The sequence below is a fragment of the Acanthochromis polyacanthus genome, chromosome 6 (genome assembly GCF_021347895.1).
Source record: "Acanthochromis polyacanthus isolate Apoly-LR-REF ecotype Palm Island chromosome 6, KAUST_Apoly_ChrSc, whole genome shotgun sequence".
NCBI lineage: Eukaryota > Metazoa > Chordata > Actinopteri > Pomacentridae > Acanthochromis > Acanthochromis polyacanthus.
In genome coordinates, this window is record NC_067118.1 from 26,923,539 (window position 1) to 26,944,026 (window position 20,488).

General features: G+C 39.9%; 1 protein-coding gene across 3 annotated transcripts; it reads right to left on the reverse strand.

Moving 5' to 3' along the window:
- Positions 1-5,484: 5,484 nt before the first annotated feature.
- Positions 5,485-15,138, reverse strand: slc52a3 (solute carrier family 52 member 3). 3 transcript variants are annotated; one of them, XM_051950165.1, is made up of 4 exons: positions 15,059-15,138; positions 8,065-9,133; positions 6,338-6,461; positions 5,485-6,041 (listed from the first exon to the last, which is right to left on the reverse strand). In XM_051950165.1, exons 2-4 carry the CDS (start codon positions 9,063-9,065, stop codon positions 5,829-5,831), a joined length of 1,338 nt encoding a protein of 445 aa, XP_051806125.1. In that variant the 5' UTR covers positions 9,066-9,133; positions 15,059-15,138; the 3' UTR covers positions 5,485-5,828. The 3 variants fall into 3 exon arrangements, with proteins under 3 accessions (XP_051806125.1, XP_051806124.1, XP_022043823.1); XM_051950164.1 differs by having other exon boundaries at positions 15,020-15,115; XM_022188131.2 differs by lacking the exon at positions 15,059-15,138 and adding an exon at positions 13,512-13,678.
- Positions 15,139-20,488: the final 5,350 nt, after the last annotated feature.

The window sequence follows — 20,488 nt, forward strand, 5'->3', positions numbered from 1 at the left end:
TTTTGTCCTGAAATATACCCTTTACTTTAGCCTCCAAAACACTTGTGTTAGTGCAGATGCAGGTGTTTGCACAATTAGGCTGCCTTAGTCTTTGTTACTTTCCATCAAATACATGACTTATATCTGTAGCTACTGGCACCGAGATAAAGCATTGTTTTGCGTGTCAGCTAAAATATTTTGTTGCTTGGTGAAAACCTGGCAATCTCTTGCACTTCTTGATGAGAAACAGACTGCCAGTATCTCATCAGGAACCGGAAGCCAAAGCCCATTGAGATGTTCTGATATGAATAATAATATAGCGGGTGTGTTTGCTAGGCCATATGGGCTTTGTGTCAACACTCTGGGTCCAGTCAGGTCTCACTCGGGACAGAGAGAGTAGGATGCATTTTCATAAATCATTTCTTGACATCAAATCAAGGTTATGTGGTTGGCAATCTGTAGCCTGTAAATTGCCTTTGCATTGACAATGCAAAGAAGCTCCTCTGGGATTTAGGTGGTTCAGTAGCTATTTATGGCTGTAAAATTAGGATGACCTTTTCTCAAACTGCGATGATGGTGTTTTCAATATAAATGAATTCACAGAGAAGAATTGTCTTATCGTATACTGGAAATTATTTTGATTATATATGCATAAACACAAGCCTGCTTTTGTTATCCATGCACGATGCCCTGGCTCTATACTACCCACAGTGTTGAGGTAATAATTAGCTCACTACAGCGGGGTAACAAGTTTGCACCCCCGTCCTGCTGTGCAGCTCTGTAATTGGTCCCCTCATGTGGCACAGTCGGGCCCCAGAACAAAGGGTTCCCAGAGGGGGAATCTATGCTGACCCATGCTGAACCCTCCACAACAATGACAGGCAGGAAGCATTTACATATGCTGACAGACTTGTCTCTTCCTTGGGTGGAGTGCTAGGCACTTCATTAAAGCAACATCAATACCTGCTGATAGAAAACGAGGAGTGGGCCCGTGTGCATCACTGTCTGCTCCCAGACACTATAGTGAAATGACACAGGGCTGTCACATCCAATTTCAAATAAATGGACGGCATTTATTAAACGGAGTGTGTGTGGAAATTGATGGGAGGGAGGCAGTGAGATGCTGTCTGAGCTGTGCCTGTCTGCATGCATCAGCAATTGGTTTACCCACAAGCTGTTCACCTGAACATCAGCTGCCAAAATCTGTCTGCCTCCGGGTGCATGCGAGCAAATTTCCACACTTTTTGTGCTTTGTTTTTGTTATTTTTGACCGAAATAACTGTTTACGTGTTTTTTGTATGGCTGTTCTTTTACACTATATCCTGTTAAAGGCTAACATGGCACTCAGTGAACCCTGGATTCATGCTTTGGAACATGAAGATCGTGCAAAGTCAGACACAGGTGACATATCTGTCGATTCAGCAGCCACGCTGCAGGAGTGCAGGTGGGTTCATCCATTCATTGCATCATGGTACTGTGAATTCATTCTCTTATCCAGTTAAAGGAAGGGTAAATCCTCCTTCCATTTGACACGCTGCTCATTTAGCTGAGAGGCGCAGAGGCTGGCTGGAGGGAGGGGTGCCGAGGGGGAGCTGTGGCGGAGAGGAGGGGACTCTTTGGGAGGTGTCGACCTGAGCAGATGGACTTCTCAGTGGCGTAGTAAGTGGAGTCTTCACATGGCAGAGGAGACTGCAGGATCTCACAGGACCGGGACTCAGCATCCAGGTGGCCACAGCCCCTCCTGACCAGCTGGAGGAGCGATGGGACCATCTGACACTTGCAGGAAAATGATACACTTTTCTTTGCTGCTTTGTTTTGTCTCAACACAAAAGCCCTGAGCCAATCAAGGAATTTAGCTAATGAAGCGTAGAGAAAATCCTTTTGATTGCATACAAGTATTCAAGGTCACATTAGCAGCAGAGCAGCGTTTACACCAAGTCTTCAGGTGAACACCCACTTTATAGCTGTGCTCAGATTTTGTATTTCAAGACAAAAAAAATAATAAATCTATTGTTTGAGGTGATTAAGATTTCATACAAACCCATCCTTCAAATCTGCATCAGCAAGCGACTGCAGTGATTTCTGCACAGCTTACGCGTACTGCAATGTAGATTCAGCAAATCCAAGTGAGAAAGTCCCATCTGTGCTTCTCCTCCACTGATCCTGGGCCCTGGAGGCTACATAGGGCTAATTGTGGCCCCATTTTCCCTTCCTTATCTTTTTGTTTTTACTCAGTGTTGGGGTCAGGGAAGCTCCCAAGTGACCAGCGGCAGGAGCAACAGCCATCGGCCCCCGCTGAGCATCAGTAATTAGAGCCCTCCTTCTCCTCCCCCTCCCCCCAGTGCGTCCCTACAGACCCAGGCCGGGGAACCTCTCGCTCTCCTTCTGAAGGGCATGGGGGGCAGAGAGGAGGAACAGCTGCTGATGGGAAACCACTCTCCAGTTCCCATGCATGACCAGCGTCCCTCCGTCCTCCTCAGAGGATGTGCAGCAGCATCTTAGATAGGGATGATAAGGGGCTCGGTCCAGACATGTGATGGGATCATCATATCGTCTGGTTTCTCATGGTTGTTTATCTTGCTTTGTCTTGGTTTGTTGTTGTTGTTTTCTGATGATTAGCTAGTGTTTATTAATGAGAAAGCAGGAGAACATTTCAATCTGTATTTCAAAGGAGTACATTGCAATAAAAGGACAAGAACATTATCATACTCAGCTACAAATACTACCTTTGGCAGGACTTATAATGTTAATTTAAGTAAAAATGAAACTGTCTGCTGAACTATAAAAGGGTCCATTTTCAGTGCTGATGACTAAATGTTTCAGAAGTGGAAAAGCAGCAATACAGCAACGTAGAAATGCTCCATTACAATTGAAAGGCCTGCATTCAAAACCCTGCTCAAGTAACATAAATATCAAAGTACTCATTCTGCAGAAAAGTGGCCGCTGTGACTAGACTCACTTATTAATATATGACACTATTCATTTTTAAACACTGATGCAACAGTGTGTAAGCTGCATTTTGATGTGGTAGTCGATGCAAGTGGAGCTAGTTCATCTTATTACATATATTTAGGTGCTTTAGTTCCAAATCTTGGGGTCAAACCCCATTAAGAGAAGTCTGACAGGACATGGGATGATTCATTTAAAAGCAAAGACAAGAAAGCTAGTTTCTTTTTCTCTTATTTTTAACGATTTCTCTAATATTCACTCCATTGTGAACTACTGGATAATTTTCCTCTGTGGACCCCTGCCAGCTATTAAATAAAACCACCTGAAAGGTTTAGAAGGGAAATCTTTGGTGTCCGAAACAAATAAAAACACAGCTACACTCTATTTTTGTTAATAAGAGGTCACAAGTCAAATCACTGGTTTAATCCTATTGTGTTGTGTTTTACAAGCTCGTCTGCATTTTTTAAATATTAAATCTTAATCGGTAAAGTAACAATACTTATTAAATACATGTAGTGATGTAAAAAAGACAATATTTTCCAGTGGAATGTGCTCAAATAGAAGTCTAAAGTGGAATGAAATGGATTGATTGAAGTACTGTCCCTAAGTAGATCTGCTTTGCACTTCAACAATTTAACATGAGCTCAGCTATTTATATTTACATCAGGACCAGCTGTGTTTCACCTGGACATCCCACTGATTCTTCCTGGTGGCTTAACGATACATGGAGCTGTCCATGTCCTGACACTCATGGCCACCGTCACCATAATAAAATGCTACCTGTTTTTATTAGTTAATCATTTTATGCATGGATGATGTTACAGGGAAAATGTCCCATATAATATGTACATAAACATCAACCTTTTATCTGTAGCTTACAGGTGAAAAATCTATTTGAATCCCCTTTTTTATGCACACAGCGTGACTGTATTTCATATGGACACCCTGCCTCAGCCTGTGGACTAACTGGTTTTAAAAGGTGTGCTTGTGACATCTAGTGGCCAAACAACTGGCAGCTTCATGACTGCTGCAATGAACTTTATAACAAGAAAGTGTTAAATATAACAGCTGCTCTCCACTGTGGAACTTCTTGTTTTTTATTTAAGTTAAAGCTTTCTCATAAAAGAGTGTTAAATTATACTAACATTGACAAACTTTGGAATGCAAACAGGATGAAAAAATCACAATTCTGCATGGAAAAGACAGTGAATGCAAAGGATGAGCAAAATAGTATCAGTCTCATTTATGTACGCTGAATATGAAGCAAGGATTCAGTTCTCTGTCCGAAGCCAAGGTAGCAAAATCTGCTTACCAGCACCTCCAAAGCTCACTACTTTTTGTTTGTTCACTTCACAAAAACAATGTGTAATGTTAAGTCAGGATGTTATGAGAAATTATGTACTTTTCAGACACTTTTAGTGATTGTCAAGAAATTACTTTATCACATAAGTTTCCAAAAAGCACAACTAGGAATATTCATGTTTCCATTTGTGCTCGATTTGAATGCAAGATATAACTTGTTAGTTTATGAGCTTTGGAAGTGCTAGTTGGGAGATTTTTGTGCTTCGGACGAAGTCAGACTTGCTCTTTCTTATTGGCTGTGTTTAAAAGTACTACTAGTATGCACTGATTTTGACAAAACTGAGTATAGAATATGCAATATGCAAACAAAAAAAGCAAAATATAATGATTCGGAAAAAACGTCCAGTATGGATTAGACCAGTGTACCTCGCCTAATGTGTCCCATAATGCAATGCGGCAGAACATTCAGAAAACCAACTTGTAGGGCTTCACAGCAACTTTACTGACATTAAACTACTATACAGACTTTTGCTACTTGACAACTTGGTCGGCTTGAGTTTTATGATGTATGCTATTACTTTTTGCTTTAGGGTCATTCAGTTCTATTTTACTTTTAACTTGTGACTTATGCTACTATATTATTTAAATTTTATAGCTATGAATTAGGAAAAAGTGTTCAGAGTATGACCAAACCAGCACGGTGCACTTCCAAGCCATGCTAGCCAACAGGAGAACTAGCTCAAATGTGTGTCACATCTGCAGTAAAGTTACAAAGTGCCAGTAAATGTTTACTCTCTAACCATCAGACATTACCCAGGGTTGTGTTTTTTTTAAATAAAAAATTCTAATATTTAAAATGCTTTCTGTTTTTTAAAGCATTAGGGATAGCTGCACATTAGCCATGCTATTGTTTACTTCTGTTTTCCAAGACCAGAAACTGGCTAATTCTACTGTAGCGTTCTGCAAAATAAGATCATTCAGCAGTTCCACTGTGCATATTATGGAACGCAGTATGAGGTACATGCTGCATACGTTAAACGTCAATAGCAGGAGGTTTTGAATGCAGCCATTGCTTCCAGCCTCAATGAAAAGTTCTTCCTTGTACAGCAGGTCATAAGTAAGCCTCACCACTCGGAAGCCATCTTGGTAAAGCCAACTGGTGTATGGATATTGCGCTAATATGACCTGATCCCTGTCTGAATGAATGGTGTATTAATGTATAAAATCACAAATCAAATCTGATTAAAAAAAAGAGTTCTTCCACACAGGTTTACTTCTACACATGTACACAGTTTCACAACATCGTGCTTGGGTCAGTGCAACAACACGACTGGCTCAGTGTTTCCTGGTTCGGCTGTTACAAAGCAAATGATTGGCCTTTGAGGCGAGGGCAAGACATGTCATTTAACCACCATAATTCTACCACAGATTTCTGCTCGGGATTCTTTAACTGATTTGCCTCTTCCTTATAACATCTTTAGTGGTGTCAATCTTTGCCCCTAACTCTCAGCAAGAAATCAAATAACCGTACATTCCAACATGTCAATATTTTCCTTTAAATGAGAGTCTATAGCTCCTCAGGACAGTAAGTCTCAATCTCATGAAGGACATTCAGTGTTGCAGAAGTCTCCTGACTTAAACAGCCGGAGTATGTTAACCAACGGAAACATGGTGACGGATCCAACTAGCGAGCCGATCTGTGCTGCAGCTCCACACCAGACCAGAGCGCTGTGGCTACGGTCTCGCAGGATGACTCCCACCATCACTTTGACGTAAGACAGCGTTCCAGTGAAGAGGAGCCATGAGAGCACCTGGTGAGGGCAAAGAAAATAACACTGACTCTGCAGCTCATCTGAACGAAAATCTGAGAACATTTTGTCATCATTTGTTGCTGAAAAACAAATCAGGATTCCACACTAACTGTCCAAATATGTTGCTTCATCATCAGTTATGTGAGTGAGCAGAGTTCAACTCTCAGGTCAGTTGTAAAGGAGGAGTTGAACTTTGTGACAAGCATTTCTCTGATAAAGCCAGTGAGAAATGTTTCTCCGTCTTTGTTCCTTCTACGCCACACATCTCTCAAAAAACATGTTTATGTTCCACTCACAATGATCGCCTCTCCTGCCGCTGACCCTTGAAGCAAAGGACACGGACTCATAGCTGCCATCGCCATGTTGTAGCTGCCAAACCCTGTCCCCAGCACCAGCAGCGCTCCAAGAAAGGCCAGCGACCTGAACACAAAGGAGGCTTGTTATCAGCCGCGGTTACTATATATCTCAGTAACCACTTATGAGTAACGATAAGTGACTTAACTTTCAAAGGGAGGATATGATTGTTCAATTGAGGATTTGATATAAACTTTGTGCCCAAGGCATTTATTTAAGTGACTGTGGGAAAAATATATTCAAAAGTTATATTGTCCATTTGTACACAAACAGATTTTGTCTGCTGTATTCACTTGTTATGTTTGACAGGCCAATAAGACGAAATCCACTGTTCTGTTTTGGTGCAATAAATTTGAATATTTAAGACTGCAGAAGTCCTAATTACACAAATAAAGTTGTTCCAAAGAGGCTTCCTTCCAGAGCTGCAGTTGAATGACAGAAACACAAAGAGGGAATTTTGCAGTAAAAATACTACAACTCTGGAAAACAGTCTACCTTATTTAAATAACTAGCATCGTGGCATTATGTCCAAGGTATCTTTTGCTTTCTTTTTTTTTCTTTCTGCATTTTCCTTGTAAACTCGGCAACAGATTATGACAATGTTACATTTTATAAGCACAGAAAAAACGACAGCTATCATGAAAATTTACCAGTGCTGAAGTGGCCATAAATCCATTTTGAGCTAGTTGTGGCCCTTTGTCTGGTTGCTTGTGGGAAATAATCTTCAATAAATGCATCTAAACATGCGAAACATGCCACAGTGTTGAGAAAGGCTTAATTCCAAGGCTGTATTTTCACATGTCTCTTTCTAATGGCTTCAGATACACATTGGAAGTCTACACCAATCAGCCTGCCTAGTATTGTGTAGATTCATCTTTTGCTATGAACACAAGTCTAACCTATGAGGACATGGACATGGGACCTCTGGTGGTATCCACTGTGGCATTTAGTACTGGGGCATTAGTGGTGGATTAAATGGGTTCTTCCAAATCCTTCCAATGCATCCCATAGATGCTCAATTAGATTGGAGTCTGAGGAGTTCGGTGGTCAACACTTTGGACTCTTGGTTGTGTTTTGAGCCACCTGAGTAGTTTTTACAGTGTGACAGAATGCTTTTTCTGTACTAGAAGAGCCACTACCATGTGGGAGTGCTGCTGACATGGGAAAGGTCTGCAGCAGTGTTTGGATGGGTGGTACATGCCAAGGTAACATCTACATGAACACCAGGGCCCACAGTTTCTCAGCAGAATATTTCATTGTAGTGAGACTGTTATTGTCATTGACTCCACCTGTCATTTGTTTTGATATTGTGGCTGTTTAGTGTATTTTCAACACAAGATGGTGTTCCCCATTTCTTACAGTATTAAACCATTAGGAGGGAATCTTTTAATGGTCAGTATGAGCAGGTGGATTGAACACAGTAAGTAATACCTGTTTAAATGTTCACCATCTGATTATTGTTTTAGGCAGATTTTTTTTTTGTGGCTTTATTGACAGTACAGCAGTGAGAGAGAGGCAGGAAAGTGTGGAGAAGAATGGGGGAAGGACCTACAGCAAAAGGCCATGACCTGGATTCAAACCCATAGCCCTGTTAATGGGTCACCCACTCAACCTGTTGAGCTATCAGGGCACCAAACCCATTCTTCAATGGAAAATCAATCATTTTTACCTGTTTTGGAAGAACATTGCAATAGTGCAGGCCACTGGGTTAGCCACTGATGCCAGAGCAGCAGAGAGGTGATAGGCCAGATTCCCGTACGGCATACAGGAGTACGTCTGCACGGAGGGCAGCACTCCGTTTGTTGCAGCGTTAACCCAAACCACCAGGAAGTAGATGAAGGTCAGCTGGTACACAGTATGTTTTACCAGCAGTGGCCTTCTCTCGGCCGCCCCATCACCCTGGTTCTTCTCACCACCTCTATCAGTCTCTGCTCCTGGGTTGTCCAGGCCGGAGCTGACAGACGCCACGGTATCCGGCACAAGGTTTTCAGTGGACAGCTCGTAGGTCCGAGGAAGCTTGTTCAGTGCAACAAAAGCAGCCAAACTTATGCACATCATGGCTGCCAGGAAGAAAAAAAACACCTCGGTGGAAAAGTTTGGAGGAAGATATTCTGTATGCAGTTGCCACGTGTTGTCACCTGTGTGGTTTCCTGCAGTCTGAGAGGAGTTGACACATTTGGCCATGCCTACACCTTGTGCCAGAGCAACAACACCCGGAATGAAACCACTTAGCCCTTCCCCAATGAAATATGTGGTGATGTATTTCGCTGGAAGTTGCATCATAAAAGGCAGGAAGGTAACTGAGGAAGTGCAGTCCACCAGCGAGAGGAAGAAGGTGATGATGAAGAAGGCTGTGCTATGTGGTGCCCCGGCCACAATCGTAGTCCTGTCCCAGAAGAAGGCGAGCAGGATGCAAGACAGGACCCCGATGGAGAGGATGGAGTAAATGACAATGTGCTCTTTAAGGCGACCCGGGCACAGCTTGTGCATGAGGGTGACCAGCAGAGGCCCCAGGTTGGCCAGCTGGATGATGACAGTCAGATAGGAGGGGAGTTCCCATCCTTCAGGGAGGGTGTTGACGATGAGTGGCAGTTCCACCCACAGACCGTTCACTGCCACCCAGGAGCCGAGGCCGAAGGCACAGGCCAACACGTGGATGAGCAGAGCCATGGCGCAGCCGGATCAGTCCGAGGAAATAAGTCTGAAGAAAATAGCTCCACCTCTGCTGTCTGTCATACCTGGAAAAACACAAGTCAGAAACTTCAACTTTAGCTCATAAGGTTTTAAATGTTACTCTCTGTGCCGTGAGCCAAAGACAAAACAATTAGAAACCTCGAGCCATTTAATTTAATTTCTTAAGTTTGGACTTCACCCAGCTCAGAATCTCTACTGTTAATTTACTCTAAATTAAATTAGCTCAGAATTGTGTGCTGTATCCACTAGGAATTCCATGCCTACAAATGAGGTTGGGTTATTTTTAATTTCAGTATTTTGTGTGTCAGGTTTTATTGTTCATGACTGCTGTCGCTGTTTGTAGTCACAACAAACTCAAGATTAGTGTTTCTCAGTGTGACTTCTGTAACATTCCTCTGACAGTAACGGTGCAAGAAGTGTCTCAATACTTATTTTTATGACAGTTTAAATTGATTTACTTTTCATAAAAGACACAACTGTCTGACTCTTCTGTCCAGAAATAGACATACCAGTTTCCATTATGTAACTTTTCAGTTCAGTAAAAGAGGGATTTCTAAAGAATTTAAAATATTCCTTAATGAACTGTTTTAGAACAGTTTGTCCTGCATTCCCTGACTAAAAACAAGCAAAAAAAAAAAACAGTTAACAGAACTTTCCTTTGTAATAAATTACTGATTTAGATTCAATTTTAACAAACCTCTCTCCTTTGTTGATGTCGGGGATTTTAAATGTGATGTTTTTCTTTTTCTGTGGGCTAACAACTGTTAATCCTTATTCAGACTCTAGAATACAAGTAGGCTCATACTCATGTAAAGTGACATTTAACACAGTGTAGAAAGTTTGGTTTTATGCAGCCATATTTTTAACCGCCTGCATAGTGTTGGGAGGGAGGCAGAAATCTCAGAGATGGTATCTCTGAAAATTTGAGTAAATAAAACCAACAGCATCTTCACTTAAAACCACAAACAAACTGAAAAAGGAACAAGGAGACAAAAAGTAGTTGCACTGCACATTATTTATCTGTCAAAACTGCCGAGTCACCTCTGATGACAACAGTCATAAAGTTAAATGACAGGACATTTTAGCCTAGTGTATACTTCAGGTGTAAAAGGAGCTTAATAATTTATTTAAATACTGCTTTCCTTAAAAATACATAAAGTACTCCTTAATTAAAATCTCATTTAAAAAAACATTTTAAATATTATACTTCAGCCCTTTGAATGTTTAAGTAACAGTTTTTGGTCGCATGACTACAGTTCTGCACATGTAAACTGTATATGTGTTGTGATTTTTGCACGTTCTTGTCCGTGCTCGTGATAATTATGTTCTGTTGTGCAGACGTTTCTATTAAAAACAAGATTTTGACGTCAATTTTTATATAAAACGTAATTAGTATAACTAGCATTAAGTGGGAAAACAACAAAAACAACTTTTTAAAAATATATTCGTACTGCAAAAAAATTGCTGCAGCTGCTGCCCACTTTTATTATTCATTATAATACCCGCAGGAAGAATTCCATAACCGTAAAACTCAAATTATTGTTTAAACAGTAAAATAATAACCCCGAAATCTCCAATCTGACAACCGAAGCGAACAGAAATGTACTTCAGAACCACTAAAGAATCAGCTGAAACACCAACTGATGGTTTTAGTGAAAGCTGTTGGAGATAAAATCGCCTGCTGAATGTTGGAAATGGAGGAAAACACATTAGATACTGAAATGAGTCCAGTTGGCTCACTGATGCTTTGTCTCACATCGCATGAATCAAACAAAATAAGTTATTAAAACTCGGGGTCAGTTTGTAGCTCTAGCACAACAATCTACAGATGCTTCATTACCAATGATTAACCAGCAGTTGTTTGGATTTAGTAACCAATTTATGGAAAAAGTAATTAGAGTGAAATGTACTGAAGTATCAAAAGTAAAAACAGAACAGCCCTATCGACAAATGTTAGATGGTTAATACTAATGCATCAATCTGTCAGCATTTACTGTGTACTGTTGTTATAAGTCATCATGGTGGAGCTCTTCACCTGCTTTATTTACGACATGGCTCTTCACTCAAGTGTTTCCTTCCTGTTTTTATAAATAGGGTCACAACATCTGAGGGTCTGTAAGGAAACAGAAGGAAAACTAACTGCTGATACACATACCTTCTTCATCATCTTTCGGGACTTTTCTTTTATCTTCGCCATTTTTTAGAATTGAATAATTTGACCTCTTTGATCTTTGGTTATCTCAGGAAACCATCAGAGAGGCTTAGATGGTTTTTTGGTGTAGCTTCTGATAACATTGTGAATTATAAACCGGTTATGATCGTATCTCGCTGAATGTGTTTGATAAATGTAGGCCGTGTTTTACCAACTGTCTCCCAAAAGTCATATTCACTTACAACTACACTACTGTCACATACAGTTTTAGAGGAAATTATATTTTCTGCTGGATTGTGTTTGTTTGTGACGTGGCCAAAATAAATTTCAAAAAACATCCTTGCTATTTATTTCATTGCAGGGTTGTATTTCAGGCCTAAAGTCAATATTTTCTTAAACATGACAATGTAACTATTATGCCTAAAAAAAACAAAGTTTATCCCATACTGGACCCAGTCACAGGTCTCCCAGGTGACGGTCCAGTCTCTGACCTACACCTCTATCCTCTCCACTTTTGGAAATCCATGGACTTTGTGGCACAAGTGCAAAAATAAAGTTTGTGTGAGAAAAAAATTACATTTCCTCTTTCAAAATGAGAATGCAGTTTAGTTGCATCATTTTGTGGAGACAGGATTCCTTTTACTGCTATAAACAGCGTAATCAAATACTGTATGCACTAATCAGCAGATGTGTTTTTCTCAGGGCCGATACTGATATTATTTATCTTACAACAATCAGAAAATGCTTAATATCACATTCGATTATCACGCCAGCTAGTAATCATGTGACCTGTAGTTTACTTCTGCTGCCAGGAGCAAATCACGGCGATTGGTGACAAGAAAACCAGCACAACATTCAATGAATACATAAATATTAAACATGACAAGCTGCCAATAAGTAGATAAAGAGCTAAAAAATGCTGGTAATGTCATCTTACTGTGTTCTGGCAACACCAACCAACTGTACAGAAAGTCCATCGGAGCAATAACGATAATTACAAAAAACTTAGTATTCAGGGCAGTTCTCTTTCCTCTTGTGTACACTATTCAATAATTTGATTGCCCCTGGAATAAAACCAAGCTTTTTTTTCTGTTTGTTTTACAGTCTGAAGGTTTAAAACATACCCCTGGGGTAATCAATGATGGCACACATTCTCCTGAGCTCTTGTTTTTAAGGAGCTGTGTGTTATTTCTGAGCCTGTGTCAATCACTTGTAGTAGCTTGTTTTTGTCTTTCTGACACCCAGATGTAAACAAATTATGGAAAATGTTAAAAGATCTTAAATATAATGAGGTAAAACACACTCCTCCTCTTTATTCCAAAGTGTTGAACAGAGATTTTCTGGTTTTGAGGCTTATTTCACGTTAACTGTGTGGCTAATTTCATAATCACAGCAGCAGTTATCAGTATGGACAATAAAAAGCAGTGGATGAATCCAGCTTAATGCTGTTTGTAAGTTGATGCTGAACATTTCCCAATAGTGAAGGTGAAGTATGATTTGCAGAAATGGAAGAAGCAGTCAGTTTTTGCATTAGTGAAAGCATCAATCGGCAGTGAGATAAACAAGTTCATATCATTTTATCTGCTGTTATTGTTCCATTTCTGTCTGAGCAACATTTTATTATTGCAGCTGGCGGTTTAGTAACATTATTTAATCTAGTGTAATGCGTAATATCTTATACAATGATCTTTGTTTTTTGTTGGAAGATTCTTTATAGGATAGATAACGAGCTGCCAAATCAATATAGTAGTCTTCAAAGTACAAGTATAAGGCAGTAAAAAGTTGATATACGTCTAAGCAGTACTGGAGTAAATGTGTGCGTCTAATTCTTGATATTCATTATGCTACTTTTAGCAAAACAGATCTACCAACCTCACATGACGTAACGCTACAAAGGCGGTTTTCAGTTCACACCCGTGGTACGCTGCAGCTGATGCCATTTTCACAGCCCTTTCACACATTGTTGAGGAATCCAACCAACCATATGGGCCTAGCCGGGCTCTCGCTCTTTCTCTCTCTCAGCATGTTTGTTGCTTTCACACTGATCTCATGTTGATGGATGAAACAAGTCAGAAAATATCTTATGGTAATGGAAAGCTCCAGAAACTGTCGCAAAGGTTTCTGAGAACAACAGTGTCATGCTTACCACTGTGCAATCAGTTCAAATCTTGGAAACAAAGCATGGCCTTTTAGCAAACACGATGTTTACACACACTCAATGTGAACCCTCAAGCAAATATGCTTCCTTTTAGATATGGAATTGTACTTACAAGTTTCTTTAGCCTCTGGAGGTGTTGAATAAGACCCGCTGTCATCTTACATAGCGGTTAGTGACAGGCCTGGTTGAACTGTTCTGACTGCACACACACTGATGACTGCTGGGGAGGTCAGAGTCCACTGCAGCTCCAACAATCAGCGCTACTGGATAACGGAGGCAGTGTCGAAATGCACTCACCTTCCTTCAACTGCTACCTGCTTTAGTCTGGGCCAAGGCGGTCTTGAAGTACTTTGAGGTGCTCGTTGAGATTTTGGCTCATGCAGCAGAAAAATAAAACAAGCTGTCCTGACTGAGGGAGCTGGGGAGGGAATAACTCACTGTGATCCTCGCTTATTTAACTGCACTTTAGCCGTTTAACCACAGGATGTTTTGTGTGTTAAACCTGCACATTCAGCAGGAAAAAGGGAAAAGCCTCAGCAAGGTGTCACCAGACAAAGATAGTTCTTCTTCGGGGGTTGAAACTTCATCTAATCTGAACATAAAAGCAGAGTGTGATTTAAACCTCACAGGGACACTATTATCTCCAGTGTCTATACATTTAAGGATGTCTACAAACATCCATAAACCCACCGTGAAATGACGGAACTTGCCTGAGATTTGTCACGTTCCTTTTACATCAAAGTAGTTCTGATTCTGTAGCTTCAGATTTCCATTTGGGGTCCATTATTTGTTCAAACATATTCAGATAAAGTGCCTCTATTGTGGATTAATTCATGTAGATAATGTGGTGTTTTGGTAGCCTAGCCACGCTAGACCCAGGTCTGAAGACGCAAGGGTCTAGGAACTCTCGACAGGGAGGGAGGCGGGCTAAAAGGTTGTCTATCAAATCACTCTGCAGCAATTGGGTAGGTATACAACCAATCAGCGCACGTAGTTCCTCGAGCGCCGGAAATCAGAGGATGCAGGAGTACGTCTTTGTTCTCAATGAAACACTTCAGTGCCGTCCTTTGTTTATCTTTCAGGTTGAATTTTAGCTTCAAATCTTTAAGGGCTGTGGCCAAAGCTGAGTCGAAAGATAACTGTTTATTGTGCGCAGCCATCTTCTTGTCTATCCTTGTTTCTATGGTTGTTTCCAGTTGTTTCTGTCAGAATCGTCGCGCCTCTGTCGTCACTTAGTTACGCCCGCCTTCTGACTCTACACTTCATGGTGATTCGTCGGCCAGTTTTAGGAGCATCCAACCTCGAGGCTTACCGAGGATAACTAGACCGACCCTGGCAGAGAATTAAATTCGTTGCCGTGGGTTGTCTAGCGCGGCTAGGCTAGTGTTTTGGCACTTTAAGAGCTCCATCTAAGACCCAAATGTGAAACAATCAAACCAGCAAAGTGCAAAGGCAGCAAAATAGAAAACACAGTTCTGTCATTTGTACATCACGAGTAAATCACTAACAGGAACTGCTACTAGCCAATTCAGCATTCTCTCTCTATTGGTGCCAGTTTGTCAAAAAATACAAACAAATACAGACTAAAAAGTGAGATCAGGCGTGATAACCAGCACCAACCTGTAGCTAACAGCACATTTGACGTTTACAGGGTCTTACTCTGGCTGTGGTTCCTGCTTTTCCTGTCCTCTTCAATGGCCATACAACTGGTAAACATCACACTGGACTGATTAAGTCAGATGAAGCAGTGGAGGGAGTGTTAACCCTGTACCTCCCTCTACTGGCCTCAGGAGGAAGATGCAGCATGTCGTCTCACTGAGGGTCACATGAGATGTGATGTGACCCTCTTTAGACATTCTTGTGCAACATACTGTTTGTGCAGAATTATTCTGTGGAAGTCGCCACTTCTTCATTCTTATTCAGTAGGAAACACCAACCAGGAAGTCCTTCCTACCTGAGGCAATCAGACTTTACAATTACTCCCCCTTCTGCAGAAGGGATACATGCTCAACAAACTTTTCTATGCACAATATAGCCAGACTTATTCCTAGTAGACTTGAGTGCAATACATTGATGCAATAGATGAGTTTGCTCTACTTCAGTTCTTTATCTGTCATTCTTTCTAGTTTTTAGTATTATACAGTATACAGTCACTTCACACACTTAAGACTCTTGACACTCTGTGACACTTCACACAAACACTTTTAGAAACTTGCATTTTGTACTTTATATTATTTGTTATTTCTATTCTATTACCATCCTCTGTGTAATTGTGTATATTCCACTAACCTTTGTTTATTGTTTATTGTACTCTGGCAAAATAATTTCCTGTGGGATGAATACAATAGATTTTATCTTATCTTATCAGAATCAGAAGAAGAATCAGAATATTTATTGTCATTGTCACAAGGACAACGAAATTACGCTCGGAGCATCCATACAGCAGATTTGATAAGTGCAAAAAAAGACCTCACAGTAATAAATATCATAAATAGCCCAGTACAAAAAAAATCTTTTAATAACCACCTTAAAAAGCATTTTAACAGAAATCTCACTGAATTGTCACAAATAGAATAGGTGTAAATAATAGACTTGTGAAGATTTAGATTATATTCATGAAGCCTAAATTCATCTTGTTCAGTGTCAGGCTTCTGGTGCTGAGCATGTTTACTCCCTGTCATGCTGATTCCATTATCCATGCATACCAGAGCTGTCCAGGTTTTGAGTGTTCAAAATTACAGCATATTGCGAGTTAAAAATTCAGAAATCCATTCAAGCTTTTTCTTTATTTTAGTTTGCATGTTTTAGATTTTACATTTATCAAAGTAACCCAAATTTGCTTTAACAACAAGTTTGAACAAGAATAAAATATTAGTAACAGCACTAAAATAAAATTGGTAAATGCTAACATGCTGAGCAAATGTACTTCTTCCCATGCTCACAATATTATATTTGCCTGCCAGCATGCTGACATTAGCTAATTACCTCAAAACACCAAGTACAGCTGAGGCGGATGGTAATGTGTCCAGAAAATTCTTCAGTGGAGTCCAGACTTCTCCAAATTAATACTCAAGAGTCGTCGCTCAAGTAAAAGCAAAGTTTTACTTGCGCAAGAAATCACTTGAACAGAGCAGAGTCTGAATGAGTGACTGGCAACAGGTGGAAACAGTTTAGTTTTTAAGCAGGCTCATTAACAAGTTACATTTTATTATCAGTTTCTGAGCAGCCAGTTTCAACCGGCTGCTTGTAGGATCAACTTGTTGTATTTTCATGGTCAGAGTTAGATCATGGAAATTTACTGGGTACACTGGGGTTATATGAGTTCACAGTCACACAGTTATACAGTAGTTTGAAATCATAAAGAGCATTTAATCATAACATAATTAGAAATTTATAACATAATATCAGGAGTTTATCAGGCTTGGCAATAAACCAAGATTGACCTGATGATGGCGGTACATGAGAAATGACTGAATCAAAGTTTCCCTACCACAATTAATCTTGAGGGAAACACTCAGTCTGTACTAGATTTCATGACATGTTTTCAGTAGTTATTGAGACATGGTGACGTTATAAAATCACTGGATCACTAAAACCTGTCAGCTGATCCTCTGCTGAACAGGCAAGTCTGTAAACATAGATGATGTTTTATCCATTAAACCATAGTCTGAGATTGACAGACTGGTATTACCGTCCACTATTCAACAGTAGAACACTAATAGGTGTTCTGCTGGACCCACTGCAATCTAAAGAAGTTATTAGATGGGACCACTGCAAAACCAAAAGTCATAACTGAATTACAGACGTTCTGTTGTGTTATAGAGGTTAAAACTGTGTCAGTACAAGACACAGGCTACTGATATACCTTAGTTTCTGATTTTACAGGTAATGTTACTACATAATTATCCAATAAGCAGTAGACTAATACAGGTACAGAAAAATATTGGACTTTGCTAAATGGATTAGACTTGAGTAAAGCTTAAGGGGTTAATATCCAGCTGCAGAGTATAAACTGTGACTCAGCTGTTTATTCTGTCTCTATGTCAGGGATTATTTCTATTTATAAATAATTAAAGAAGTTTTGTAAATGCATGCTACCTTCTCGCATTGAAAACATTTTCATTGTTTTGAGTTTTTTTATATTTGATTTTTTTCAGACATGCAGCAATATCGCAAAGGCTAAAAACAAGAAAATAAATTTCACATAATGAAAAGAACCTTTAAAAAAATGTCTGAAAATAGGCAGGATGAAGTTTAACTTATTTACTCCTAACAGCTACATGTCCGTACATCTCATATTCTACTGCTTCCTGTTTGCTGTAAACCTCAAATGCCAAAACACCAAGAACACTTTTACTGTTCTACATTATTATATTCTTTAAGCAGTCTTTTTTGTACATTTTATTAAATTCATTTCTAATTATACTCATTTTGAGATTGTTGTTTAGACTGTTCCATATGTTTACCCCACAAACTGATAAACATTTATGGTAGCAGTAGAACAGCTTTCATATGTTCATGCATGTCCTGCTGCTGTGTGATTTTGCAGATATTTAATACACTCTGAGGAAAGACTCCTATAAACAGCATGAAGCAACAATCTAAACCTCAGCTCCTGTTAACATTTTAAGGTGTGTGTACGACTTTGCCAACAACAGCCTTGCATTGTGTTTTCTGCACTCTGTGATGTTTATAGATGAACGTGCAGCAAACGGGTTGCTGCTTCAGTGAGCTGTTAGTCATTTAGCGCTGCTCTCACTTGCACTCAGATGTCGTAGTTGCGTTGACTAAGAATTGAACATTGAAGTTTCACTGGCTGAATTTGACCATCATTGGGTGATCGCCACAATCTCTTCATATCCTCTCAATTACATTTATGACCTTCTATCAGTTTTACAGACTACAATAGGGGACTGAGGTTCTGTAACAGATCAGTCTGAGAAAGTGAGGTTTATAGAGCCACTAGCATTTTTGCATCCTGATTTTATTCCATCAAGGAATGCAGTTCGGTTGCAATTGGTGTTGGTTTGTCTGTCTGTCTGTTCACAACATTGTTCAAAAATGAACTAACAGATTTGGATGAAATTTTCAGGGAAGGTCAGAAATGACACAAGGACCACGTGATTAGATTTTGGCAGTGATGTGGCTTATAGTCTGGATCCATGGATTTGTTAAAGATTTCTGTATGATTATGAGATAGCAGCATGGCATCACTGTAACCATGACAACAAGTGAACACTGTCAGCTGCCTGCAGACAATCACCTGATTGCAATCCTATTAAAAATCCAATGCTGTGGACTTATTGGGACTTATCCGTCGGAAATGATACAAAGAACAACAGATTAAATTGTGTGGGGGTGTTTCTGAGTCCCATCATTTCCCGTTGCCCGCTACATATTTAGGTCACGTGGTTCCATATCTGTACATAACGTACGCATGCATAACACACGCCTATGCTCAGTGTAAGGTCATTTTGTTTGTAGGTACCTCTATGTTAAATGGCCACATTCTGTGTTGCCATTTCTGATCATCAATAACTAATAAAGAAATGCTGCATTTCTACAAAAAAAATGCTGCAATTTCTAACAATGCCATTTGGGGGAATGAGCAGCCTTGGCAGAGCACTGCTCTCTGAGTGATTTTCTTGTTATTTACATTGTATTGGTTTTATTAGTCTTTATATTTCAGTTTGAACAGAGTCCATGAACAGCCAGTGGTGCCTCGAAGTGGGAGCCATGACCACACCTGGAACCTATGAACTAATTCTGAGAACCAGTGTGAAAAGGTTAAAAGAAGACTGATGTGGCCATGCTTTCTGGTTCTGGTTAAACATGCATTAGCACAAGTATGTTGTCACTTCCTGTTAAAGCACGTATGTATGTGTTTTTTATAGACTAACACAAGCCTGTTTTGGAACCTGTGAGTTGATCCATCGACAAGAGTTCATTTGGACATATTTTGACATTTTGACTCGTCCTAGCAGAACAGCAGGTCTAAATAATCATCCCCAGCAGAGGCTCCATCATAGGCTCTGAGGGGAAAGTAACCGTGACAACAGTCAAACACTGTCTGCCTTTTAGTTTGCATTGTCTGGTCAGAGAAACAGGTGCTCATGTTTCCCTTTTCTTCTTTCTCACGACTCACACATGTTCTCAGTTCTCCTTTCGTCTTTTGTTTTGCTTGAGGCTTCAACCTTTCTGGACAAACACTCGCTTCTTGACTCTCAATTTGTCTTTACCTCTGGACTTTTTAAATTTTCAGTAAACCTTAAAATCACCCTCCGGTAAAAAAAATCACATTTTTTTTACTTTGTTAACATTCTCACCTGTTTGTTTAAAGCAGAGCGCTGGCTTCTGTTTATTTTAGTGCTGTTTGTTTTAGTGCGGGTCTTTTGAGTCTTAAAATAAAGAAAGTAAAATGAGACTTGCAAGTTTCAGCGTCCTCCTATCACAGAAGTGTTCGTTGTGCTGACCGTCCACATACTTTTGATGTTGGTATGGTATGTAGTGGTACGTTTGCTCACCACTTCCTTTCTTTTAGGGTATGTAGGAGCCATTTTTAGGCATTCTGTCGTCCAAACAGCCTTCTGTTAGATTCTCATGAAGGACTTTCTTCAAATTTTACACAATTGTTCACTTGGACTCAAGAATGAGATGATTGGAATTTGGCGGTCAAACATCAAGATTGATCACAGAACACATTTCTGGCATAATTGGAGAGTTCACACATTAAATTATATAAGTTTTCACACAAATACGTCTAATAGAATAAAACAATCGGCTGTTAAAATCACAAGTTTAATTACCTTACCTGAAATCATCATTCCTGCGCTACAGTCCACAGGCTGTTAGCCAACTGGACACACACTAGAGATTATATAACCCACCAGTTTGGCCTGCAAAGCCTCTTTCCACTGCACTGAAGACAAAGAGAGAATCACTTAGAGTAAATAAATTCTGCTGTTTTTTGTTTATTAGTTGGTGGATGTCTTTTATTTGAATTGGATAAGATTGCCATGCTTTAATACCTGGAAGAAAATTGAGATACATTCATGAAGTTTTAGTACAGTCAGCCTTCTCTTTGTTATT

Bases quoted from the DNA above. Each gene is read 5' to 3' on its own strand.
- slc52a3 (XM_051950165.1), bottom strand. From the start codon at position 9,065: ATGGCTCTGCTCATCCACGTGTTGGCCTGTGCCTTCGGCCTCGGCTCC. The intron at 6,462-8,064 runs GTAAAAATGATT...CTTTGTGTTCAG, and splicing joins GCAATGTTCTTCCAAAACAG to GTCGCTGGCCTTTCTTGGAG. The intron at 6,042-6,337 runs GTGAGTGGAACA...TGCCCTCACCAG, and splicing joins CGGCAGGAGAGGCGATCATT to GTGCTCTCATGGCTCCTCTT.